This window comes from Vicugna pacos, chromosome 25 (genome assembly GCF_048564905.1).
Source record: "Vicugna pacos chromosome 25, VicPac4, whole genome shotgun sequence".
Classification (NCBI taxonomy): Eukaryota; Metazoa; Chordata; class Mammalia; order Artiodactyla; family Camelidae; genus Vicugna; species Vicugna pacos.
Window position 1 is genome coordinate 39,302,974 of NC_133011.1, and position 25,578 is coordinate 39,328,551.

At 55.3% G+C, this 25,578-nt stretch overlaps 2 protein-coding genes and 4 long non-coding RNA genes across 12 annotated transcripts; 4 read left to right on the top strand and 2 right to left on the bottom strand.

Moving 5' to 3' along the window:
• The first annotated feature begins 2,782 nt into the window (after positions 1-2,782).
• On the top strand, positions 2,783-3,620 carry LOC107034259 (uncharacterized). The gene is made up of 2 exons (XR_004195111.2): positions 2,783-3,014; positions 3,156-3,620. It is a non-coding gene; the product is annotated as an uncharacterized lncRNA (long non-coding RNA).
• A 2,554-nt stretch (positions 3,621-6,174) lies between these two features.
• CCDC166 (coiled-coil domain containing 166) lies at positions 6,175-7,970 on the bottom strand. 2 transcript variants are annotated; one of them, XM_072949908.1, is made up of 2 exons: positions 7,333-7,970; positions 6,175-7,215 (listed from the first exon to the last, which is right to left on the bottom strand). In XM_072949908.1, exons 1-2 carry the CDS (start codon positions 7,747-7,749, stop codon positions 6,283-6,285), a joined length of 1,350 nt encoding a protein of 449 aa, XP_072806009.1. In that variant the 5' UTR covers positions 7,750-7,970; the 3' UTR covers positions 6,175-6,282. The 2 variants fall into 2 exon arrangements, with proteins under 2 accessions (XP_072806009.1, XP_072806008.1); XM_072949907.1 differs by having other exon boundaries at positions 7,309-7,970.
• Positions 7,971-8,067: 97 nt separating this feature from the next.
• LOC140689343 (uncharacterized) lies at positions 8,068-9,933 on the top strand. The gene is made up of 3 exons (XR_012064274.1): positions 8,068-8,161; positions 8,734-8,864; positions 9,766-9,933. It is a non-coding gene; the product is annotated as an uncharacterized lncRNA (long non-coding RNA).
• Positions 9,934-12,542: 2,609 nt separating this feature from the next.
• LOC140689341 (uncharacterized) lies at positions 12,543-17,186 on the top strand. Its single transcript, XR_012064265.1, has 2 exons — positions 12,543-12,964; positions 16,980-17,186. It is a non-coding gene; the product is annotated as an uncharacterized lncRNA (long non-coding RNA).
• On the bottom strand, positions 16,294-18,527 carry LOC140689344 (uncharacterized). Of its 2 annotated transcripts, none has more exons than XR_012064275.1 (2): positions 17,987-18,527; positions 16,294-17,077 (listed from the first exon to the last, which is right to left on the bottom strand). It is a non-coding gene; the product is annotated as an uncharacterized lncRNA (long non-coding RNA). The 2 variants fall into 2 exon arrangements; XR_012064276.1 differs by having other exon boundaries at positions 16,294-17,091.
• A 28-nt stretch (positions 18,528-18,555) lies between these two features.
• On the top strand, positions 18,556-24,758 carry MAPK15 (mitogen-activated protein kinase 15). Of its 5 annotated transcripts, none has more exons than XM_072949892.1 (14): positions 18,556-18,721; positions 20,046-20,144; positions 20,395-20,424; positions 20,534-20,624; positions 21,145-21,275; positions 21,370-21,533; positions 21,728-21,867; positions 22,620-22,677; positions 23,056-23,193; positions 23,306-23,411; positions 23,538-23,715; positions 23,835-23,968; positions 24,044-24,184; positions 24,340-24,758. In XM_072949892.1, the coding sequence occupies exons 1-14, from the start codon at positions 18,653-18,655 to the stop codon at positions 24,526-24,528; spliced, it is 1,668 nt and encodes a 555-aa protein (XP_072805993.1). In that variant the 5' UTR covers positions 18,556-18,652; the 3' UTR covers positions 24,529-24,758. The 5 variants fall into 5 exon arrangements, with proteins under 5 accessions (XP_072805993.1, XP_072805994.1, XP_072805995.1 ...); XM_072949893.1 differs by having other exon boundaries at positions 24,056-24,184; XM_072949894.1 differs by lacking the exon at positions 23,056-23,193.
• The last annotated feature ends 820 nt before the right edge of the window (positions 24,759-25,578 follow it).

The window sequence follows — 25,578 nt, forward strand, 5'->3', positions numbered from 1 at the left end:
GGACTCCAGTCCGATTGGATTAGGGCCTTCCGTACTCCACAGTGACTTCATCTCAGCTAATGACATCCGCAACAACTCTGTTGCCAAGTCAGGTCTCATTCTGAGGTCAGGATTTAAGCATCTTTCACGGGACACAATCCAGTCCACAGCGTATTTGCAGAACAGACTCCTGGAAGAACTAACTCATCAGGAACAGACAGCCAGGGAGGTGGGGCGGCCACGCGCTCAGGCTCAGCAGGCCAGCGCCCCACCCCACCCCAGGGGGCCCTCCCTCCCTGGGCCCTGCTGTCGCTGGCATTGCCCTGTGTCCTGGACAGCTGCTCTTCTCTGATGTGCACTGGCTTTGGGTTTCTTCTTTAGTGCCTGCTTTTTCCGGTAGGTTTTTGTTGGCTCTCTTTCTTTACAGTTTATTATAAAGTTATGTTTTGTCTATTTGGTCGCTGTAAATATTTTTTCCAAGATTGTCATTTATCTTCTAATTTATAGTATATTTTACCATAATGCTTTTCATGTTGATTTTCCTATCTTTGCAGAACAATCTTTTCTTTTATGCCTTGGAGTTTTCTTTCTTGTTAAAGACCGGCTTTTTAAAAAAATTAAAGTATAGTCAGTTACAATGTGTCAAGGGAGATATAGCTCAGTAGCAGAGTGTGTACTTAGCATGCACGAGGTCCTGGGTTCAAACCCCAGTACCTCCACTAAATAATTAATTAATTAATTTAAAAAAAAAACCAGTATGTCAACTTCTGGTGTACAGCATGATGCCCCAGTCATGCATATACATACATATATTCATTTTCATATTCTTTCCCATTAAAAGTTGTTACAAGATACTGAATATAGTTCCCTGTGCTACACAGTAGAAATTTGGCTTTAATCTATTTTTATATATAGTGGTTAACATTAAAAAATGGCTTTCTACTCCTCAGAATCATAAAAGGATTCCACTACTTTAATGTTTTTACTTAAAAAAAAAACTAATAGGCTGTACATTTAGAGCAGCTTTAGGTTTACTGAAAAATTGACCAGGAAGTATGGATTTCCAGAGCCTCCCCAGCACCCCACCCCGTGCTTCTCATCTCGCTTCGGTGTGGCTCGTCTGTCATAGCTGATGTACCAGCACTGATGCGTGGTTAACAAAGGCCATGGTTTGCCTTGGGGGTCCGTCTTGGTGTTGTATTCTGTGGGTCTGGATGAATACACAGACACGCATCCACCATGTAGCATCGTCCCCACTCAGTGCCTGGCATCACCAGTCTTTCAACTGTCACCATGTGTTTTTGCCTTTTCCGGAAAGTCAGAGTGGGAATCCCACAGTAAGCAGCCTTTTCAGGTGGGCTTCTCTCACTTAGTGATGTGCATTTAAGGTTCCTCCATGTCTTTTCATGGCTGATGGCTCATTTCTTTTTAATGCTGATTAATATTCCATTTTCTGGTTGGACTATCATTTATCTGCTCACCTACTGAAGGACATCTCGGTTGCTCCCAAGCGTTGGCAATTATGAATAAAGCTGCTATAAACATCTGTATGCAGGTTTTTGTGTGGGCTTGAGTTTTCAGCTCCTCTGGGTTGGAGTGTGATTGCTGGGTCCTGTTGTATGAATATGCTAATTTTGTAAAAAACCACCAAACTATCTTTCAGAGCAGCTGCACCATTCTGTGTTCCCGCGCCAGCAGTGAATGGGAGCTCCTGTTGCCCCACCTCCTCCTTAGCACTTGGTGGTGTCAGCCTCTGGGACTTCAGCCATTCTAACAGGTACGTGTTTACTTTTTGTTCAATGTTTGGATCTTTCGTCACAAAGAACTGACTTTTCAGGCTAGCCTGACAGTGAGAGCCCTTTACTTGCTCTGGTGTCCAGCCGTCCCCCTCATCCCCGTCTCCACTCTTGCCCCAGGGTCAGGCCTCTCTGCGCTAGCGGGCTCTGTGCAGAGGGACAACGCAGGCCAAGGCAGGGAGGACCAGGTCGTCTCCCTCCCTGCACATGCAGCCTTCCTCTGCAGGCTGGGTCGCCGTACCCACAGGGTGCCCTGTGCCCTGCCTACCACACAGCCACCCACTCCCCCTGCTCTCCAGCCAGTCTGTGTCAGCATCCACCCTAGCCCAGCCTGGCCTGGTTCACTGAACCCCCGGAGGTGCTGCCCTCACCTGAGTCCTCATTGCACCCTCTGAGGGGCCTGTCCGGTGGCACCCTGCCCCTGCTGAGTGACCAGAAGCTAAGCAGGGTCAGTGGCTTTTTGCGGGTTGGGGGTGGGCTTGCTGTGGTCCTGCTCACCACACTGGCCTGGAAATCCTAGGGAGGGTCTCTGGGTGGCATGTGAAAAGCCCCCATGGCGCCTGTGTGGTGAGCAGTGGTTACATGGGGCAGGAACCACAGAGCAGTGAGCAGGGGACAGAGGAGAGTGGTCTGAGAGGGGCTTAGACTGGAGGTGCCCATTGGGGCCGTCCCACCCCCTCTGCTGCTGGGTGTCCCTGGGACTGGTATCCCATGTGGCCCAGCCTCAAGGCCATGCTCTCCTCCATCCCCATGGCCGCTGTCGGGGTGGCAGGCAGCCTGATGGGGCAGACGAGGGCTGAGTCTGAGCTCTCTGTTCAGCAGCAGATGCCGGAAGGCCATGCAGGGAATGAGGAACTACCAGAACTAGCCCAGCAGGATTTTTAAAATAAATTTTTTTAATCAGAGCATAACATACACACAGATATGTCCTAAATGGTAAGTACGCAGGTGGATGAATTTTCATAAAGAATAACAGTGTCCAATTTGTGGGTTAACAAAAGGCAAAGCAGAACTAAAATCTTATTATCAATAGGTTCTAAGTCAGGAAGGTATGATAGAAATTTAAAGCATTCTGAGGGTTGGGAGGAGGGTAATAATATTATCTTCATGAATTATAAACTTAAATGTGCTTGTTAACATTTCTTAGGTGACCACTAACAGAGAAGAGTGTGATTTCCACACAAGTGGAGAAATGAAAGGAGAAGGAGGGGTTCAAATGAAACACAGAGAAAGGAGACAGTAAGTAAAAAATTAACTGATAAAAAAAAAACTTCTATAAATACCGTAAATCAACCCATGTAAAATAACTATACTCCAGTCAAAAGACAAAGATTGTCAGACTGTATTCTAAAACATAAGAACCATTTATACTGATTCTAGGGACACATCTGAAGTATGAAACTGACGCCCATAGAAAGGGGTGTGCAAGACAAAACCAGAAGAAAGCTGGAGCAGGCTGTGGGCAGAGGCAAGGAACACTGCAAATTGGTAAATGAGTCAATTCACAGAGAAGAGCTAGTAGTTCTAAACTTGAATGCAACTAATAATTGCTTCAAATACATAAAGTAAAAATGACAGAACTACAAAGAAATTGACAACTGCCTACTCTGGGTGATGTCTCTCAGGGAGCTATTTCACGGAAAGTCATGGGCTGGAGGGTCTTGAGGACAGGGGCTGTCTCGGCAGGAGAGAGTGGAGTGCCAGATGCTGGGAAGAATGCCTGGGAACAGGAAGTGTGGAATACGCTGCTCTTCAGTAGCTTCATAATTACCAAGAAACTCTGTCTAAATCTATTGATTTAACACTACAAATTAAAATAAAGGTTTGAACAAGGTCCACAAGTTGCATTAAGTGGAAATGTGTCTTAAGTTTGTCAGTTGTTAAGAACTCCCCCCCTTTAAAATTCCTTGCCATTTATTTTTTTGGGGAAAAAAAGTCATTTGCCTTATAGAGGATAGGATGATTACATCCTAACTGTCTTTTAGCATGTTCCTCTGTCCCCTGTATTTTGTATACATTGGTAGTTAGAGCTAGAAGCTTCATTATTATCAGAGTTTTGTTTCTTTTTTTTTTAAATGGAGGTACTGGGGATTGCACCCAGGACCTCACTCTACCACTGAGCTATACTCTCCCCCAGTTTCATTTCTAGTTGAGAATGTTTTGTAAGTTGCACAGTGCAGACGCACTTAGTGTCTCACTCTTAGCAAAGTTAAGGTCATTCAGGGGCTCAGGAGATCAGCTGGAGCCATCTGTTATCCTCATTAATCTTTCACCAATAGGCTTTAGCAACCATTATGACATAAATATTTTTTCTGCACTTATAGGTGGAATTCTGTACATAACTTTCCTTCACCAACAATTTGTTTATCCTGAAATTCAGTTCATATGGGAAAGGCAGAATGGATGTGATTCTTCATTTACTAATTTTCAGAATACTGGATTATTGTACTAGGAACCTTCAAGATGACCAGTGGAGTGGGGTCTTACAGTACTTTAAACTCATGCATTTTGTATATCTTATGTGTTTCTACTCAGTGCATTCTTTTTGATGATGAAATTGTTGGCTTCTTGGCCCATCAGGACCCTTAACTTTGCTACTCTGTCCTGACAGCTCTCTCTCTGGGAACAATCTTGCTTTCTGGCACAAGATGCAAGATGTTCTGGACTCAATTTGTATTATTTCCTTCCCCAAATCTCACAAGAGCCCTAGTTCCTTTTAAAGAGAAATGGTTATGGAAACTTTTACCATCCTGGGTTTCAAGTGAACTCTTCCAAGAGAATCTGTTTGCTGCTGCAGTCATCTACAAACTCTCCCAACCCAGATCGAGAACATTTAGCTAAATTTTCACCAGGAGGGTAGTGGGAGGGCCGTCAAGGTACACAGGTCATGAACAGGAGCTCCGTTTTTGTTTTGTTTTTACAAGGGCCTGTGTGCTTTATTGCTTGTGCTGCAAATGCAAATGAATACAATAAACCTCTTTAAAAAAGTAAGGCACATTAGCAGCCTTCTGTGCAAGTTCTGTATTATTTAAAATTTCTATTGGCTAATAAATTATCTTCACTCTAGAACGGGGGAGCTCCGTTTTAAACCTGTGATCTGAACTCCTCCCTCCACCAGGCCCAGGCCTGCCGCGTGAGTGTGCAGTCTGCGGTCCATGGTGGAGCGTTGGCCCTGCAGAGCCCGGGGGTCCCTCTGGGTCTGCGCCCACCGCATGGGCACCACCCCGACAGGAAACCATCTCGCTGCTCAGGCTCTGCAACCCAGCACTCCAGTCTGAAGACCTAGCGTTTTTAAAAACCTTGCTCTGTGTTGGGCAAGTTCCTACCCCTTCAGCCAGCACTGAGGGTGTGTGGGGCCTGGCCTCCCCCACGCTCCACCTCCCCGATATAGCCGTGGATGAGTGCAAACCATACCTGAGGGACACCGTAATAACTGGCCTATGCGCACTGGGACTGACAACTAAATGTGGTGCAGGGCCCTGGCAGAGGGAGAGGCCACAAAGGATACTATTGGGACAACTGACATTTGAACGTGAGCTATGGATTAGCTAATACTATATTCCCCATTCCAAGTTTCCTAACTGGGATCACTGTACTGCGGGAGTGTGGTAGGATGTCTTTGTGCTTGGGAAACACTAAAGGATTTAGCTGTGAAGGGGCAGTCCTCTCGAACTTAATCTAAAATGTCTCAGGAAAAAATGCACAGACAGAAACAACCAAGGTGCAGAACACAAACTGCTGTGGAATCTGGATAAATGGTATATGAGATTTCCATGTGTTACTTTTCTCTAGGTTGTAAATTATATCAAAATAAAAAATTATTCCCGGGGGAGGGTATAGCTAAGTGGTAGAGTGCATGCACGAGGTCCTGGGTTCAGTCGCCAGTACCTCCATTAAACAAATAGGTAACCTAATCACCCCCCCAAAAAAACCAAGGTTTACAAAAAGAAAAAGGAAAAACTTACCCCCAACAGGTTAAACATTAAAGACTCCCGTGGCTCTTCGTGCCGCTAGAGCAAAGGCACGCCCCTCCCGATGGCTCTCCTGAGCAGCTGGCCCCACGCTGGCACTCTCAGCCACAACACGCCGCAGGCCAGCTTCTCCCTGGCCTGCTGGATGCTTTTCCTGCTGTTACATGCCCTGTCCATGCTCGCGATGTCCATCTCTGCCACCAGACTGTCAGCCCTCGTGGGCAGGACGCTGGTGTGGCCGACTTCCTCTGCCTCTGCCAGAGCAGCCGGAGGTCAGCTGTGGAGTGGGGGAATGCTGAGTCTTGGCAGACACACAGGGCGATGGACGATCAAGCTGCCTTACAGGCTTGTAAACTAGAAGCCATAATGAGTGGCCCCTGCACTGGCCAGAAATGCTGGACAGTGAAGCAGGCGGTGCCAGAGCAGGGTAAGGTGGAGGGGGTCACACCTTTATTGATAATCCGCTCACCAAATCTGCGTCCTGCACACCCCTCTCCCCCCACCGTCTGGCCTCACTGGCCTTTCTTCAGGGAGGTTCAGACTCTCCTCGAGGTGGCTTCGGCTGCAGCGTCATGTTTGTGGTCTCCTTCAGCTGGGAACCGGGAAGAGCCTGATCCAGGGACGGACTTCCCAGAGAGAGTGGTGTTCTGTGAGGCCGCGCGCAATGAGGACCGCGAAGAGACCCGAGAGCTCGGGTGGGACTGGGTCAAGGAAGGGACCCGGGAGCCCGGGTGGGACGGGGTCAAGGACGGGACCCTGGAGCCCGGGCGGGACGGGGTCAGGGACGGGACCCTGGAGCCCACGTGCGATGGGGCCCGGGATAGGACAGGTGAATCCATCTTCGAAGGGGCCAGCGATGGGACTCCGGAGCCCAAAAGCCACGGGATCAATGACGGGACCCGAGGAACGGCGAGCTTGGAGAGCAGGGACGGGGTCCAAGCAGCCGCGCTCCATGAGACCTGAGACGGGTTCCGGGAGGCCGAGACTGAAGGGAGCCGAGAGGTCGCGCGGGACAGGTTTGTGAAGGAGGCCAAGGAGACGGGGCGCGAGGCGGCAGGCGGCGGTTGCCACAGCGGCGGGCCCTCAGGGCCCCGGCGCAGCCAGCCATGCACGCGCGCCAGGTCCCGCGTGTCCTCGTGCTCGCGCCGCAGCTGGTCTCGCTGCTCCAGCAGTTGGCGCCGCGTGGCCTGCAGCAGCTGTGCCCGCTGGAGCAGCCGCACCAGCTCTTGCCGCAGGCGCCCATTATCCGCTTTGATGGCCTGCGTGTGCGCGACGAGCGCGCGCGCCGCCTCCCGCTCCGCGCGCCGGGCCAGGGACTGCACTCGCTGGCGCGCCTCGCGCTCGAAGGCTGCCTTGTCCTCCAGGAAGCGCCGCTTCACGTGGTGGAGCAGCTGCGTGTGCTCCACGCGCATGTGCAGCAGCTCCCGCTCCAACGCCCGAATGCGGGCCAGCTGCTCGAGCTGCAGCTCCTGCGGCGGGGATGCGGATCAGTCCTGGTCCGCGGCGCGCGCCCAGCCAGCCCGGCCCCCGCCCGGCCCGCCCGCGGGCGCGCGCGCACTGGCCTTGTAGGGCTGCAGCTCCTGCACCTGCTGCGCCATCCGCGCCGCGCGCGCCTCCATCTCCAGCAACTGCGCGCGCACCCCGTCCTCACGCCCGCGGTAGAGCGACGCCAGCTCTTCGCGCTGCCAGTGGATTAGCGTCAGGTCCACGCGGTTCTGTTCGTCCAGCCGGACGATGGCGTTGGCGCAGCGCTGCGCGCGCGCGCTCATGTAGCTGGCGTAGAGCCGGTTCTCCTCGCGCAGGCGCAGCGCCTCGCGGTCAAGGAAGGCGTTCTCTTGCAGCATCTGGTCGACGCGCTGCTCGCAGGCGTCCAGCTGCTCCGAGAGCAGCTTGTACTCGCGCTGCAGGTACTGAGCGCGCTCCGACAGCGGCGGCTCAGCGCCCTCTCCTGCCACGGCCGACCGGCGCCCCGCGCTCGGCACGCGCTTCTTCTTGGGCGCCATGGGTTGGGGCCCCCTACTCTCTCCTCCAGCTCAGCCCTTCCCCTCCCCTAGCCCGAATATTCTGGCGGAGTTGGACGCGTCTCAGGGTCACGAGACTGGGGGAGGCAGAATCAGGGGTTTGGGGTCAATCAGGGGTCAGGGCATCGTCGCCAGCCTTTACTAGTGGGCTCCTTGGTCTTCCGTCAGCGTCTGGACCACCTTTAGTAGTGTTGCCGTTCAGCCTGCACAGTCTCCATGGAAACAGAACTTAGTCGCCCTCCCCCACTCCCACCTCGTTGCTTGGGCAACAGCCCGCGTCCCCTTCTTCCCTTCCCCCAGCCCCCTCACTGGAAGTCGGTGAGTGACGGCCTGTGTGCGTGTCCTACAAGAAGCTGGATCCCAGATGGGCAGGACTTCGGCTTCCCCCCGGCAGGTGATGCTGGACTTGCTCCGGAATCTAACAGACCCAGCCACGGCAGTAGTCCCCACTCTCCACGTGCCAGACTTGTACCCTTTGCAGTCTGTCCACCATTGGCCTCTACACCCAGTCATCCCCATGTAGGGAGAGTTTTCGCCAAGTTCCTGTCCTCCCGCACCACACACACGTGTGAAATCTCCCTATTTGTTGTCAGGACAGAGCTCTTCCCCACATCTTTTCCTCTCTCAGGGGACCCTAGTTTTCCTGGAAGCACTTCTATGTGATTGCTTCCTTCTGGAGGCCTTCGTGGGGTGAGGGCTCCTGGGGAGGTCGGGCCCATTTGTATGTCATCCCGTTGTCCAGCGTGTTTCTCTCTGGGATCTCCTCTCAGAGGCTCCGATGCCCGCACAGGGGGCACCTGTTCAGCTCATCCCACCCACCTGCCATGATTCGCTTCTTTCCCTTCCCAGCAGGCTGGCAAGGTGGAGTCGGGGGGGGCAGGGGTAGGCGATGCTTCAGGGTTTGGCTATGGCTCTTTTTGCTGTTGATATTGGGGAAGCAACATCCTAAACCCTCCCTTTTTTCAGTCGCCAGCAGCCAGGTCCAGCCTCCCATCCTGTCAGATGCCTCTGGAACAGGTGCCTCCAGACAGCCTTTGCAGTGAATCAAGTCTACAACGAATTTGGCCCTGTCATCATACAGTTGCGTTTCTGTCCAGGTCTGTCCACACTTGCTACAATATGAACAGATTCAAGATTATTGACTTGTAACTTTGTGCAGAGCACAGCTTAGGAAAAAACATTTGTAGGAAGGCTTGTCTTGAAAACTATCTTAGGAGGTTGATTTCAGAGCCTGGGCTTCGCTCCTGTGCCTGGACTTGCTACACCTGCCCTAAAGATGTGGCAGAGCCTCTTAAAATTAGGAACACGAGGTATTTTCCCCCATGCATTGTAAAAACAAATACATTTTTTTACAATGCATGAAAGACAACGCAGAATTTCCGTTTGCTTTAACATTAAAAATTTAAAAGAAATGTTGACTTATAAACTAAAACAGCATGAGTGTTGGCCTTAAATGATACAGGCTTCTTACAGAAGACTGGGAAAAGACCAAGTAGAACCAGGAGAAGCATCGCCCGTGACCCTGCACGGGGCTCCACCGTGCCCATGTGGGCTGTCTCCTTCTCCAGGCCTGGCATTCCAGACCAGGATCTCTCTGCCCCCAGGGGCTACCCGCGCTCTCCACCCTCAGGCCCGCCTGAGGCCACTGTCCCTATTTAACGGACTGAGAAACAGACTGCGAGCGATGGGGACCTGCTCACATAGCCGGGCCGGTCCTCAGCAGTCTCGACCCAGTGCCCTCCCACACCATGCCGCGGCTGCAAGTCGCCCCTGCCCCTCCGGGCTTGTGCTCAGCACACATCTGTCGCGGGAGTGTCTGGGTCGACCTTGGCCTTTTAATTTCTGTTTCGAAGTGAGGCACCCGATGGACGGAGGTTTTTACGTTTTAAGCCGTCCCGGCCTCCCGGAATTCTTGGCGACTTGTCCTCGCGTTAAAGCTCATAAATGCCTCCCCTCTAAAAGAGATGTGGTGAGCGTCTTGTTCTTCTCGGTCTCCAGGTTCCTCGAGACGTCCTTCTTCCCAGCTCTGCAATTCCGGATTACGCAATCACAGTGTTCTCCATCGCGGAGCCCAGGGGGAAGCCGCGCCCCCGCCCCAACCCGAGCCCTGGTCCTGCCCGGGCCACGCCCAGCCTCGGCTCCACCCCTCCCACCCCTCCCCCCGGCCCTCTCCCCGGCCCCCCTCCCAGTCCGCCCCTGCCCCGCCGGGACCTTCCACCTCTGCGCTCCCGCTGGAGCCCAGCCGCGGCTTCTCGGCTTCGCCTCTGACTCGCGGGGATTAGGGGCAGGAGGGGACTTTGTCTCCTCTGCTTCCTCGGGCTCGTTCGGCGCCCAAGGCTAAAGGGCGCGTGGGACAAGGAGGGTGCCCGGTCTGGAGGCGGGCTGAGTGAGCCGCGCCCCTACTCCGGACCTCTGGGGCCTGTCCCTCATTGTGTTGAGGACAGGGTGTATCGTGTCCACCAGGTCTCGCTGGCGCCCACGGGAGATAAAATTCACCTCCAAGGGCCGAGACTCAAAGCCAGGTGTTTCTTGCGATACTTCGCCCCACCCTTGGGGTCCTTTCCCTCTCTCTTCGTGAATGGCGCGGTGGTCTTTGTCCCTCCAGAGATCGACTACATCCCCCACAGACTCAGGTTCTGGAAAGTCTGCAGGGGTCACTCACCTCTTGGCCGGGACGCTGAGCTGGAAAGACACTGGGAGGAAGAGGCGCCAGCAGTCTGTTCAGCTTCTACCAAGGCTGCCCCTCCCCCACACCATGTCGCGTCCCCTCCCCCTCCGTCCCTCTCTGCTGAGGGCCTGCCGTGGACCCAGAAGGCTGCAGCACGAGGTCCTATGTGGCCCGTTCCTGGGATGTTGCTCTCACCACTCGGCCGCGTCCCCAACCCCAGCAGGCTGCCCGAGGGCACACTTTCTGGACCATCTTGCTGTTCTCTGTGCCTTGCAGCCCTCTCTACTGAGCTTCGGAGACTTGGGGTGAGCTCTCCTCCTCAGGAGGGCTGGGCTGTGTGTCTGAACCTGGGGTGAGCACTTCCAGCAGCCCCTGTTCTCCTTTCCCAGATGGAGAAACTGAGGCACAGAGTGAGTGGTCCAAGGACTCCTGAAAGCACTGGGGCTGTGACTTGGACCTTGGTAGGCTCTTCCCACTGTGTGCACTGCCTCTTGCTGAGTCCCCTCCTGTCCCTGCCCTGTGCCCTGGAGCAAAGGGAGGAACCAGCTGCCATAACTGAATCCTACTCCATGGCAGCCTGTGGCCAGTACAGGGCCAGTGCTCACGACCATTCCACCTGCCAAGGCCAGTTGGACCTTGGAGTGGGGCGTGGGTTCAGGTGACGCCAGAGACCCTGTCCTTGCAGTTCAACCCTGGTGGGAGCCTGAGACCCACAGAGGTGGCCTGAGCAGTGGCCAGACAAGGGTGTGCCCCAGCCCCACCCTAGTACCTTGTCCTTGATCAGAAGCACAGCATTGGTGGCGATCCCCATGGTGAAGAGGAGGAGAGGCAGGAATGTAAGTGGGGTCCAGGAGAGCGTGTTTGTCCAGTGTGTCCTCTGGCTGAGGTCAAGCCCTGGAGACCCCAGACCTGGCTGTTCTCTGGGTCCTGGGCAGGACCCGAGTGTGTCCCCTCCCCTAAATTCCAGTTTGTGTGCTGCCTGCAGGTCTCCCTCTGCCCTCCTGCCCCTAAGCTGCCCTTGTCTTCAAGTTCAGGAAGGACCCTCCCTCAGGTGGCCTCCCCTCCATAGCCAAGTACCTTGGAGCCGGTGCCAGACCCACACCAGGCTCCCAGTCAGCCCCAGGTGGGATAACCAGATCCAGGCCATGATGTGCGTCAGTCCCCACAGCCTTGGCTGCCCCTGGAAGAAGACCCCTCCCCGGACACGCAGTGCAGTGAGGGCCACGGCAGCGCTGCCGCCCGTGTCCCAGGGGCAGAGACCAGCCAGCAGGAGCCCTGCGGTGCGCGTGAGGGCCGGCTGGGGCTCCGCAGGGCTGCTGCTGTGTGACCGCGGCTCTGGCCTGCTCAGGCTCGGCAGGGCAGCAGCTCCAGGTGGGGGGCGTTGTGGAAGCCCAGGGCCAGTGGGCATGGCTCCCTGGTCCTCCCTGAGGGGTCAGGCCAGCTGGCTGGGTCTCAGGCTGTGGTCCAGGTTGTCTGGCATGCCCCCGCCAGGGGTGCCCACCTACCTTTGTGTGTTAGGAAGAGGATGACAAACAGGACGATACCCAGAGTCCAGAGCCCTGCGTAGGCCCCGATCACGATGCCAAGGCCCACCTCCACAGGCTGGCTCCGAGCTGCCCCTAAGAGGTAGCCGTGAGAGGGCATCCAGCTGGCAGGCACGCCTCCTCCGAGACCCCCATTTTAGTGTTTGGACGCATGATCTAGAGATAACCACCCAAAGGTGCCCTGCTGGGAGGGGCCCAGGCAGGTGCCTGGAGTGCCCTGGGGTACCTGGGTCCATAGGCCACGCTGGGGGCAGGAGATGGGAGGGCCCAACATTGGAGACCCAGGTGCTGGGGGAACGCAGCATGTCCACCCCCACAGGGTCGGGGGTGGGGGTTGCGAGGGAGACAGGATGGGCAGTGGGCGACAACTCTGACAGATGGGGACACAGCCGGTATCTACTCAGATGTCCACACTGAGGGGCAGAGAGGGGCGGGGCCCACACACAGACTGTGACACACAGGGAGGGGCGGGGCAGGGCCCACCCACAAGGGCTGTGACAGTCTGCAGTCTGGGAGGCGGAGGTCCCTGTGAGTCTGGTCTCCAGGGTTATAAGGAGGCTAGTAATGGATGAGGCGGGAGGTTGGGGCCAGATTGTTTCAACTTGGGGGGTTGAGCTGCCACATGCCCACTCCCCCTAACTCTGGGTCTTTCGGGTGAGGCCTCCCAAATGGCACAAGATCCCCTCATGGTTCAACTGAAAATTAAATACTTGGCCCCCTTTTTCTCTAAGGCATAATAAATACCCCAAGTTGACAACGTACTCGAAGCTGAAGGTTACAACTGCAACAAGACTGACAGTCAACTAACGACTGATGAGAAAATAAAACCTCCTGGACAAAACGCCTACTGCAAGGCTACATGAACACAAGAAGGCTGGGCTGGAGAGAAGTCATGACCCAGAGGAAACCCGTGAGAACAGGTTCAAACGAGACTCATGGGCGAATCAAACGTCCACTGACCAACTGACTCAATAATGAAGTAAAGGCAATGCAGTTCACTCTGCAGAATTCTTTTTTGCTGAAATTCACTGGTTTTGGTCTAATTCTGCTTATTGGCCACATTCTCAGTGGCAGAATGGCAGGGCTGAGACCTCCTCTGGCTGGGGGCTCCTGGGGGGAGGCGGGGAGAAAAGGGGCTGGCCTGCCAGGTGTCCCACATCCTCAGTGTGCTGGGGCCAGCGCTGCCCACTGCCCTCCTGGGGACCGGCTCCCCTCTGCTGAGTTTACTAAGGCTCCCACTGTCCACTTGCGGTCCCTGCTGCCCCCGGCTCGGGGGCGCCCAGCTGTGCCTTCCCGGTCACCCGCGTCGGCTTTCCTGGCCGCTCAGCCCCGCTCACGGCTCCGCTCCTCATGTCGGACCCTCCAGGGGGACTTCGGCGCTCATCCCTGCAGCCTGGCCAAGCAGTTACCAGCACCTCCGCCACTTCCTTCTGCTCCTCTGTCCTCATGGGCGGACAGCTTTCCAGTCTATGTTTCTGTGCTCATCACTGACTCTGCATGGGGGAGGGTAGCCCCACTCACTCAGTGAATGTGCCGTTTCACCTGAGTTAGCAGATTTCTTGGTGGGAGGCTGCTGATGATAAGCCCTTATTTTCTTCTCAGTGTTTGAAGGATTTGGTAGGAATGTCATCTTTTTAATTTAGTTTTATTTTTCATGGGGTTGCTGGGGATTGAACCCAGGCCCTCGTGCATGCTAACTCGTGCCTGCTAAGCACACGCTTTACCACTGAGCTACACCTTCCCCCCAGGAAAGTCATCTTTCATTCCTGACACCTAGTAATTCCTCTCTTAGCTTTTTAATTTTATTTTTTATGTTCTGTATCAGTTGTCTGGATTATAAGATGTCAGTAATATGAAAACATTTTTAATATAACAGAACATTTAGCCACATCAGTTTCTCATCAAGGCACAAGTCATTTACTGATGAGGATACTGACCATTTCCATCCATTGGCAGGAGGCTCTTCCACTAAGGGCTCCCATGGATCCCACTGTACCATGTTTCTCACCGGATCTAGTGCATTTTCAGTCTGAAGAATCACCCCGGCTATTTGGCCACCCTGAAGTGGCCCTTCTGATTTTCTAACAATGGGTTCTGCTTTAACCATACCCAGCGTCTCACTTGTAATCTGTTCTGAATGTTTTCTGTGTGTTGTGATTTTAGGGATTTGTTCATGAACTCTAGATTGGCAGTTTTTTTTTCCTTTGAGTACATTAATGATATTGTTTTTTCTTCTGGCTTGAATTTTTTTTTCTGATAAGAACTCTGCAGTATGCTTATTTTTGTTCCGCTGCATGTAAATTTCTTTGGCTATTTTTCGTATTTTTTCTTTATTACTGTTTTTCAGCTACTTAGGTTCTGTGCTTGTTGTGGCTTCCTTTGTGTTTTTCCTGGATCTGTGAGTGTATGATTTTTCCTTCAAATCTGCAAAACTTTCAGCCATTACTCTCTCAGACAGACTTTCTGCAGCCCCCCCCCCCCATTTGCTGACACCAGCTCCTGGGTCACTGAGGGCTTCTTCTCTGAGGGTTTCCATTTGGATGGTTTCTATTGCTGTGTCTTTGAGTTCACAGATCATCCTTCCTGCTAAGTCCTTCCAATGAGTTTTTCATTTCAGATATTTTATTTTTCAACTCTAGAGATTCCATTTGATTCTTTTTAATATTTTGCCTTTCTTACATCATTATATTCACATTTTCATTATATCAATGCACGTATTTATAATAGCTGTTTCCAAAGTCATTACTGGTTCTTTCATCTCTGTCATTTATGGGTCTGGTTCTATCAACTGCTTTTTCTCCTGGATTGGCTCATGGTCCCCTGCTTCCTCACAAGTCCTGTAACTCATTTTTTAAGGCGAAATTCATACAACATAACCATATGAAAGTGTACGAATCAGTGGCATTTGGTACATTCACAGTGTTATGTAACCATCACTTCTACGTAGTCACATTGTCATCGCTCCAAAAAGAAACCCTGAACCCCGTAGGCAGTCACTGCTCATTCTCCCTCCTCCCTGCCCCTGGGGACCACCAGTCTGCTTCCTGTGTCTGTGGACTTACCTATTCTGAATACTTCACAGAAGGGGAATCACATCATATGTGACCTCTTGTATCTGACTTACTTCACTTAGCACAGTATTTCTAAGACTCAGCCTCATCAGAGGATATGTCAGTGCTTCCTTGCTTTTTTATGGCCACATTATATTCTGTTGTTTGTATAGACAACATTTTGTTTATCCATTCATCAGCTGACAGACAGTTGGGTTATTACAATTTTGTTTTTTATGAATAGGCTGTTGTGAACACTTGTGTACATGTATTTGTCTGAATACCTGTTTTCAATTATTTTGGATTTATTCCCAGAAGTGGAGTTGCAAGGTCACAAGGTAATTCTATCTGCAATGTTTTGAGGAATTTCCAGTTTTCCACAGCAGCTGCACCGTTTTAAATCCCACCAGCACTGTATGGGATTTCTGATTTCTCTCCATTTCGCCGAGATTTTTTCTTTTATCACAGTCGTCCTAGTGAGTGTGAGCACGTGTCTTGAGTGCATTTACCTGGTGGCTAGTGATGCTGTGCATCTCCTCCTGTGGGGCTGACCTTTGTACGTCTTCTTTGGAGATGTCTGTTCAAATCCTTTGTCCATATTTTTAACTGAGTAAGTCTAGTGACTTTTTATTGGATGCTGGATATTGCGGATTTTAGGTTTTCGAGTGTTGCTTTGTTGTTGTTTCCTTTTAAAGAGTGTTGACTTTTTTGGCAGCTATGTTTGTATCGTCTGGTTCCCTCCGCGGCTTGTTCTCCACACTTAGGATGGGAACGGAGTAGCCTTTAGTCTAGAGTTAGTTTAGTCCCTTCGCTGAGGCATGCGTGACCGCCTGAGGTCTCTCTTGAATGTTCTGGTGTCCACCCTGGTTGCTTAGCACTTAAATATCTCCTCAGTCTATGTGAAATTTGGAATGTTCAGCTTCCCTCGCCCCTTGCTTGTTCCTTACGTGGACTTGTGGAAATTTCTCCAGCTCCTCCCTGATGTGGTGCTCAGTGACAGAGTCAGGATGACCACATCTGTTTGCATTTTGCTGAGAGCACAGTCCAGTGTGGGTTCTTGTCCAGTGTTCACATCCAGTTGTTCCATATACTTTGTCCAGTTTTCTAGCTGTTCACAGTTGGAGGGCATGGTCTGGGCCAGTTACTCCATCACGACCAGAAGCGGAAGCCTCTCGGCCTTCTTGGCTTCTTTTTCCCTTGTTTATTCCCCACCCCCTCCAACTTTTATATTGAGATACAACTTAAGTATAATAAACCACACATATTTAAAGTGTAAAATTTAAACAGGTTTGATATAAATGTACACCCCAGAACCATCACCACGCTTGCACATTCCTGTCGCCCCCAAAAGCCTTGTACCACTGGTAGCCCTTCTCTCCCCTCCTCCACCACAGGGCTGTCAGTGATCTGTAGTTGGCATTTTCTAGAATTTTGTACAGATGTAATCATACAGTGAGCTCTTTTATGAAGAGATCTGACTTCTTTCATTGGCATAATGATTTTGAGATTCATCCCTGTTGGGTGTATCAATAGGTTTTTCCTTTTTTTTCCTGAGTAATATTCCATTGGATGGCTATACCACATTTTATTTATCCATTTCTCTGTTTCAAACGATGGAAGCAGCATTCAGGATGTTTCCAGTTTTGGGTTATTACAAATAAAGCTGCTATGAACAAGTGTGTGTGCAATTCTTTGTGTGGATGTATGTTTCCAATTCTTTTGGCTAACTACTTGGTGGAGAATGCCTGGGTCACAGTAAATTCATGTTAAAGATTTTAAGAAACTATCAAATTGTCTGTAGCATCTTATACTCTTGTCAACAGAGTATGAGTGTTCCAGTTCCTCCATTCGTTCACCAACACTTGGTAGGGTCAGTCTTCTTAGTGTTAGCCATTCCAGAAGGCACGCAGCGTATCTCCAGTTCTAACTGGCATACTCTTTCCATTTCAGACGTTATGTCCTCACGTGGCCACTGGACAGCACATGTGGCCCTGGCCTTCATTCCCTCCTTCTCAGTCTGCAGCGCCATCCCACAAACTCTTACAGGTCTGCAAGGAAGTAGCTCAGAAAGGGAAATGAAGAGTTAAGAAGCACAGTGATAGGAAAGAGCAATTTAATGACTGTTGAATCTAATAAAAAATGATGGGCTTTTGTGTATGTCTGAAGTTAAATTTTTTTTCTAGTAACTCATTTTTATTGGATTTCACAAAATTTCTGGTCTGAATTGGTTCAATTAAATAGATTGAAAGGTTTAAAAACTGCTGGTCCCCAGACAGTTTGGGAGCTCACCCAGATACTGCAGGGCCCTCTACTGCCTTTTCTCCTGTATCCACATTCACTGCCTGGTGGTCTTGCCTGGCCACTGCTTCCAACCCTCAGCACCTCCTGCATCAGCACTCCCGGTGTACACCACCTCACCCCTGAGCGCCAGAGTCAGGTCTTTCTGTGATGTCTACTTGGATGTCCTACCAGCTTAAGCTTAAAATCCCCCAATTCCTAGTCTCTCTAAACCTGGTCTATGGGCTGCCTTCCCATCTCAGCCCTGTTCCAGACACTCCCTTCCCGTGAACTTGGGGGTCACCTGACATTCCTCTTTCTCTCACACCCACAGCCCCCCCAGCAAATCTAGGGGCTCCACTGCAGCCAGAACCCACTCTTCCACACTGCCACTGTTTCCTCTTCTTCCCTGGTTCCACGTGGTGCCTGATCAGACGCTGTCACAGCCCGGGTCTCATTCACAATAACCGCCTCCTGCTTTGCCTATCCGCCCGGCTGACACCGTGGTCTCCATCCCAGGGCTCCCACCACACCGGGCCTCCCTGTGGTTCCAACGCGCCAGGCACACTCCCACTCAGGCCTTTGCCGAGCTGCCCCCTCGATGCTCTTCCTCCAGCGTCCAAAGGGTCACGCTCCCTCTTCCTTCCCTGGACACCCTCGCCCACCAGCAGCCCCTTTACCTGGCTTTCTCATCGCCGTCTGGCGCTTGACCTCGGCGCACAGCAGCCCCTCTCAGCCGGTCTCGTAAACCCTCACCTCCTCCAGCTTTGCGCTCCCAGCCACCCGTCCTGGAACTGCCCCCAGGCTCCTCGCGGCACCTCAGCAGGAGCTCCCAGTTCAGACGCTGGCACCCGCTGGGGACGGCGCGGCCCCTGCCCCCAGACACCTCCGGAGCGGAGGGGCTGTCTGCGAGTGGCGCCCTAACCATCGGCACCCCCGTCACAGGGCCGGGAAGAAGTAAGGCAGAGGGAGCAAACGGCATCCCGGCCGGCGGGCACCGCACGTGCAAAGGCCGGGAGTTGGCACGGAGGTTCTGGAGGTTGCGGAAGGCTCCGTGGGCGGAGGTGGGGCGGAGGGCGGCGAGGGGCACCTTCGGGGGCTCTGGTGGGGGCAACGCGGAAGGACCGAGAGGAAGGCAGCGCCGACCGGGGGCGGCGCCGTTGGGCGGGACTGTGGGGAGGAGCTCCTCGGGGGCTGGGGCTTGGGCGGGGCTTGGGCTGCAGACCCCGCTCTGCCCCGCCCGGCGCAGGCGCAAGGGAGGCACCGCCGCCGGTTCCCAAGGCAACTGGATTCAACAGCTCGAGCCCAGCCGGTGTCCGGAGGACTCCCGGCTCTCACCGGCCGGCATGTGCGCCGCCGAGGTGGACCATCACGTAGCCCAGCGATACCTGCTCAAGCGTCGGCTCGGGAAGGGGGTGAGTTCCGGGAGGCGCCCGGGCGTCCGTGGGATCAGGTTCCCTGCAGGGTGTGGGCAGAATCACTCGGAGGACTGTTTGTTGCCTTCCACACTGCCGGGGACTCCTGGACTCGAGTCCTACCTCCTCCACGAGCTGCAAGTGTGGCCTCGGGCAAGCCATCGAGCCCCTCGGTGCCTGTTTCCTACAACAGGGCCCTAACAGTGCCAACTCCCAGGGAACTTGTCACCTGGCTCTGGGAGTCTCAGGCCAGGGCCTCTAGGAGTCTCAGGCCCCATCTTGATGTCCCATCCACCCACCGTCCCCACTCAACGTCCCCGGCTCCCGAGCTGCCTCTCCCAGTGCTAACGGATGCTCCAGGGAGTCTGGGCACACCAGTCGTTGAGGGGGAAGGGCAGATCTCAGGCCCCACCCAAGAAGGGCCTGAGCCAGAAAATGGGGTGGGCATAGAGTGGGGGCCAGAACTTTGTGTGAGCCCGTATATGTTTGTGATTGCGAGTGAGTGAGAGCGTGTGGGATTATGAGAGTGTATGTGTGAAGGTGTGTGACTGGGTGTGTGCAAGTGGGTAATGGGGGAGGGGAGAAAGAGCAGTCCAGACAGAGCAAACAGCATGTGCAAAGGCCCTGAGGCAAGGACCTACTGGGCTATTGGTGAAACAGCAGAGTTGATGTGACTGGATGGGAGTGACTAAGAGCACTGTCCATTTGTGTGGGGCTTTGGGGGAACTGTGAGGGCTTTGGCTTCCATTGTGGGTGACATGGGAAGTGGTAGCAGCCATTGGCACCACTTTATGAGGCTCTCCTGCCCACTCTGTTGAGTATGGACAGTGGGAGTGGTTGAGGGAGATCCAAGCGAGAGGTGCGAGAGGCTCAGACCAGGGTGGGGGCAGCAGAGATGGTAGGAAGTGGTTGGATTCTGATGAATTCTGAAGGTGGAGCTAACAGGGCTTGCTGATAGGCCAGATGAGGGTATGTGAGAGAGAGGGATGAGGGCACCCAGGATGGAAGGCTGTCCAGAGAAGGGACAGGCTTCAGTTCCTGTCCAGAAGCATGCTCCCATCTACAACCTCATTTCTTCCTGGAGCCTCCACAGATGCCCCCTCTCTTTCCTTCAACCCTCCTTGCTTCCTATTAGGAACATACTAGGGTCCTCGGCCTGCCCCGGGGCGGGGGGGGGCTTTGCCCCTCACCATGCTGTATCCCCTCTCAGGAGCCAGGGTGGGAAGGAGGAGCCTCATGTCTGCAGGGGACAGTCTGGCGGACAGGGGATGATGGGGCAGGAGGCTGACCCCATGCCCAGCAAGCTGACTGCCCTCCTCCCCAGGCCTATGGCATCGTGTGGAAGGCAGTGGATCGGAGGACTGGCGAGGTTGTGGCCATCAAGAAAATCTTTGATGCCTTTAGGGATAAGACAGATGCCCAGGTAAGTGAGTGGTTAAGAGGTGTGGGAAAGGATGAGGCATGGGGAGGGGTGGCCCCCTGCTGCTATGCATCTGGAAGATTCAGCAGAAACTTGAAGCCCCATCACAGCAGGTTTCTGGCATCTCTCAGAGCACTGCCCTCGGTGACCCCGTGTCCAGTGTGTGAGATGAACATCAGTCCTATCAGCTCCTCTCAAGATATGGGCTTCCTTCTTGCTCTGCATCCACACTCCTGTTTTCGTCTCTTTCCAGAGAACGTTCCGGGAAATCATGCTGCTCCAGGTGAGTGGCCCAGGCCACCTGCCTGCTTTTCCAGGTGCCGTCTCTCCAAATAAGGGGGAAGCCTGGCCTGTTGATCCCCAGAGCACAGCACCCTCCACTTTCTCCCCAGGAATTTGGGAACCATCCCAACATCATCCGACTCCTGGATGTGATCCGGGCGGAGAATGACAGGGACATTTACCTGGTATTTGAGTATATGGGTGAGTGAGGCCTCATGCAGACCCCAGCCCAGATTCCCCTGGCCTGGCCCCCAGTGGCCTGGCTCCCTCCACATGTCCCTTTGCTGCTTGGGTCCCCATAGTGCCCAGTGTGCTCAGCTTGGGCCATGTCCCTGTGCCCCAGGACAAACAGCTGGAGAGTATCTGCCCCCAAGCCCTGGTGGCAAATACCCTGACCCCTCCGTGAGGCTACTGCCCTGTCACTGTTTGCAGATGCATCTTCCTTTTTCTATTCATTTTATAAAACAAAGGCAACATGAAATTAAGTATAAAAGTAATTTCACAAACTTTTACTGCTGTACCAACAGATGGCGGGCAGGCTTGAGAAGCCAGCAGAGGGTCCCAGGCATTGCCTGCACCCAGAACAAGGCTCAGAGGGTGGCCAGCGGGACCTGGAGACTGTAGGCAGTAGGCAGGCTGAGGCGCCCCCAAAAGGGTCCAAAGTGGGCCAGACCTGCCTGCTTTCCCTAGGCCCCCCAGACTGACCTGAATGCCCCCCTAGACACTGACCTGCATGCCGTCATCTGCAAGGGCATGGTGCTGAAGGACACCCACAAACGCTACATCTTCTACCAGCTCCTGCGGGCCACCAAGTTCATCCACTCGGGATGCGTTATCCACCGGGACCAGAAGGTGCTGCCCCACCCCATCCCCTGAGCTGTGCCCCCACCCCAGTGTCCTCGAGCTCCCGTCCTTATCAGCCCTCCACCCACCTCTTCTCCCCCAGCCATCCAACGTTCTCCTGGATGCCAGCTGCTCGGTGAAGCTCTGTGACTTTGGCCTCGCCCGCTCCCTCAGCAGCCTCCCTGAGGGGCCAGAGGGCCAGGCTCTGACCGAGTACGTGGCCACACGCTGGTACCGAGCTCCAGAGGTGCTGCTGTCCTCAAGCTGGTAACAGCAACCCACCCCCATCCCACCCCATCTCCCCCTGCAGGTCCCCTCATGCCCTCCTGCCCAGCCAGAACCCCTGGCCTTCCTATGTCCCCCACAAGTGTCCCAGATCCCACCCCTTGAAGTCCCTCCTCTCACTCTCACCTCTTTCTCAAGGGTCACCCCCACACATCCACCACCTCTTCCTGCCCCAGGTACACCCCTGGGGTGGATATGTGGAGTCTGGGCTGCATCCTAGGGGAGATGCTGCGGGGGAGGCCCCTGTTCCCTGGCACATCCACACTCCACCAGCTGGAGCTGATCCTGGAGACCATTCCGCCACCATCCGAGGAGGGTGAGCGCGTGTGCAGGGGTCCACTGGGCACCAGGCACACTGAGGGTCAGAACACACAGCTGTGGGGGGACAGCACCTGACAGGCCAGAACTGCATAGGGAGGATGGCGAGGAGTGAGCTGGGGATGGGAACCTGGAGGAGGAGGGACTGGGAGAATCCAGATGCCTCAAGAAGCCTGGAAGGTCAGGCCCTGCAGGTGGTGGCCCAGGGAGGAGCTGCTGAGGGGTTTGGGGGAGGAACTGGACAGATTCTGCAAGGGCCACGAGGTCCCTGAGGGTCAAGCCGTGCTGCTGAAGCGTCCATCCAGGTCAGGACAAGAGCACTGGCTCTGCTGAGGGGTGATGGGGGACCCACACTGTGCTGGGAGCTGGGGAGGGACACTGGCAGAAATGGGGGTGGGGCCTCAGGGTCCTTTCTCCTCCCTGGGGGAGGGAGGGTGAAGGACAGCGCTAGGGGAGCCCTGTTCTCTCCCCAAGTCTCTGCTCTGGTGGAGAAGGCAAAGGGCTCTCCTGTGGAGGTGGGAGCACAGGACAGGGGGACGTGTGTGCACATGTGAGTGTGCACATGTACGACGGACAGGTGGGGCTCTTATGCACAAGTGGCGGTGCGCAGCCAGATACTGAGGGTTGGAGCCCTGCCGGCAAGAAGGTCGCTCACGGGTCAGAAGGGCTGGCTGCTCCCGCCCTCCCTGAGCTGCCCCACCTACCACGTTCCTAATTGCTTGTCGCACCTCCTCCTACCTGCACTCCCAGACCTCCTGGCTCTCGGCTCCAGCTACAGTGCCTCAGTTGTGCCCCCGCTGGGGTCCCGGTGAGTGTGGGTGCTTGGGAGCGGGCTCTAGTGCCCTTCCTACAACCTTAAGGGCCAGTATGTGCCAGCTCAGGGGGCCCTGCCCTCCTGATGGTGCTCCCAATCCAGAAGCTGTTGGTCTGGCTGAAAAGGAGGAGATCTCAGCGTGGCCCCAGCTCGGCCCGGGCGTGCAGCAGGCGCTGCGCCAGGCCTTGCAGCGAGGGGACTGGAAGGGAGGCGAGGGCTGACGACCCTCCCGGGCTGCCTGCGGGTGGTGCTTGGAACCACAGAGACAGGAAGGTGGGTAGGGGTGCAAGACTGGAAGCCTAGCCGGGGCCACAGCTGTGGACGTGGGGAGGGATGCCAGCAGCAGAGGGGATGATAGGCAGGTGCTGGCAGGCCACGGCAGACACTGGATGCCCTCCTGCCGGCCGGCACGCCCCCGGAGGCCCTGGACCTGCTCAAGCGACTGCTGGTGTTCGCCCCAGACAAGCGGCTTAGCGCGGCCCAGGCACTGCAGCACCCGTATGTGCAGAGGTAGGGCGGCTGCTGGGTTGAGGGCTGGAGTGGGTTGGGGAGGTCAGAGGGACGTGCTTGACTGCAGCCCGGGTCTCCCCTCTCCAGTGCCCGCCTTGCTGGCTCCCTGCAGGTTCCACTGCCCGGCCCGTGAATGGACACTGGAGGCGGCTGTGCAGCTTCCAGTGCACGAAGTGGCCCAGCTCTCAGCCACCGAGTATCGCAACCATGTCTACCAGGTGCTCTGTCCCGAGACCCCGATCGCTACCCATCCACTCGCCCTAGAGGCCTCTCCCTGCCTCAGTAACCTCCAGTGTCCCCCACGCCCACACCAAGCACCTCTGAGCGCCCCTCCCCTCTCACAGATGGTCCTGGAGCGCAGGGGCAACAGCTGCCTCCGGAGAGGGAAGGGCCTGGGCGCTGACCCCACGCCCCAGGTGCAGCAGATTGAACCCAGAGCCGACCCCCAGCTGCCCTTGGGCTCAAGGGCGCGGATCCTGGGACCCAGGCCTCAGAGCAGCCCCGGTCACGACCCTGCGCACGGTGTGTGATCTCTGTCCGCCGCCCTACACAGAGCGGGACACAGGTCCCTTCTGTATGAGACCACCCGCCGTCAGCAGCACTGGGCTCCTAACCTTGGGGCTTGATCTTCCCACCCACAGATGCCCCCCGGGGAGCCAAGAACCTTCTCGGACAGATCTCAGCCCCCCTGCTCCAGCCTCCGCCCCCAGGAGGTCTTGGGAGAGGAGCCAGTCCCCGAGGGGCGACAGCAGGATTCCCCTTGGCATCCTCGTGGGTAGGTCGCGGTGGGTGGGCACGGGAGGACCCCACCCACTGGTCCTTTAGGGGGGCAGCAGTGATCCTGCGACAGGCCGCTTCCCAGGTGAAGCCCAGCGTGAAGGAGGTGGAGCCCTCCTTGACCTCGCAGGCCGCAGCCCAGGTAGCCATCCAAGCCTTGATCCGGAGTGACTGGAACCCGGGCCGAGGGCTGAGCGCAGCAGGCGCAAGACTGGTGAGCCCGCGTCCCTCCCGCCCTCCCCTCCCTTCCCGTCCTCCCTCCCCATCCCCCGCGCCCCCCACCCCACTCCAATTAGCTGCGGTCGGGGAGCCCCCTCCAAGCTTCCCTTCTGCCCCTCCCACCCCCTTACGGGGATCACGTGTGCGCAGGTCTCTCACCGGCCTCCGTGGGAGGCGCGGCCAGAGCCCCGGCCTGGCCGGAGGATGTTCAGTGCCTCGGCCTCGCAGGGGGCCCAGGGGGCCGCCAGGGCCGCGCTCGGGGGCTACTCCCAAGCCTACGGTACCGTCTGCCAGTCGGCACTGGGCTGCCTGCCCTTGCTCCCGGTACCCCGCCCCTGAGCCGCCCTGCCCGCCTTCAGCCCCGGCCCCGCCCTCCCCCCCTGGAATACTCCCGCCCCTCCTCCAGCCCGGAGCCCCGGAAACCAGCGCTTTCCACCCACCTTTTCCCCAAACCCCCTTCACCTGGCCACATCTGGGTTCCGGAGCCTGTCTGGGCCTCCCTGGGGGAGTAGGTGACGCTCACTCCCCAGCGTCAATCACTTCCTCCAATAAAGTCTTGTCTGTCCCCAGCCTGCCTGCCTATCTTTCATCCTCAGCCACAGACTCCCTGTGAGGCTAACCACCTCTTTCCCTGAGACCACCCCTTTCTGAAGACCCCCACCCCTGTCTAGGACAGAGCCCTTGAGAAGCCTCATGGACACTATATGCTGTCATTGCCGTGGCTCTTGTCTGCCCAGAGTCCAGTCCACTGCCTTCCTTCTTGGTTAAGGCTGCTTGACGGGTGACTTGGGGCCACCTTTGCCACAGCATCCAAGGGTCTGCCTGGTGCCTGGGGCCATCAGATCCCAGCTGGCGCTGCTGCAAGGGCCTGTCACCAGGGTGGTCCTGGCAGGGGAGGCACTTGTGCATCTGTTGCCGGGTGAAAGCCACCATGTGACTGCATTGTGGCCCTGAGACAGAGAAGGAAAGGGGGTAGATGACAGGGCAGTGCCCCAGTGGTCACTGTCATGACCCCAGCCCGTGCCCCACCATCACAGTGACTGGCACCTGACTGTCTCCAGGCCTTGGAGAAGCAGGGAGAACACATCAAGGCTGTCTCATGGGGCTTGAGGCTACCTCCTCTGGTCAGCACTGGGCAAAGGGGCTGGCATAAGCCCAGTCTGGGGGCATGGGGGCCTGAGGAGATGGAGGGGGGCACTGAGGTGTCTCTGGTTCCATGCATGCCCCGCATGGCGCCCGACCCTGGGCAGGGGTCAGAACACAGGGAGGTCACTTCCTACCTGGCTAAAGGAGCTCACAGCCTAAGGTTTCGGCCTGTGTGATGAGGCCAGGGTCAGGAAGCCTGTGGGAGATACTGGCCACTGCAGGGGAAGGGCAAGGTGTGGATGA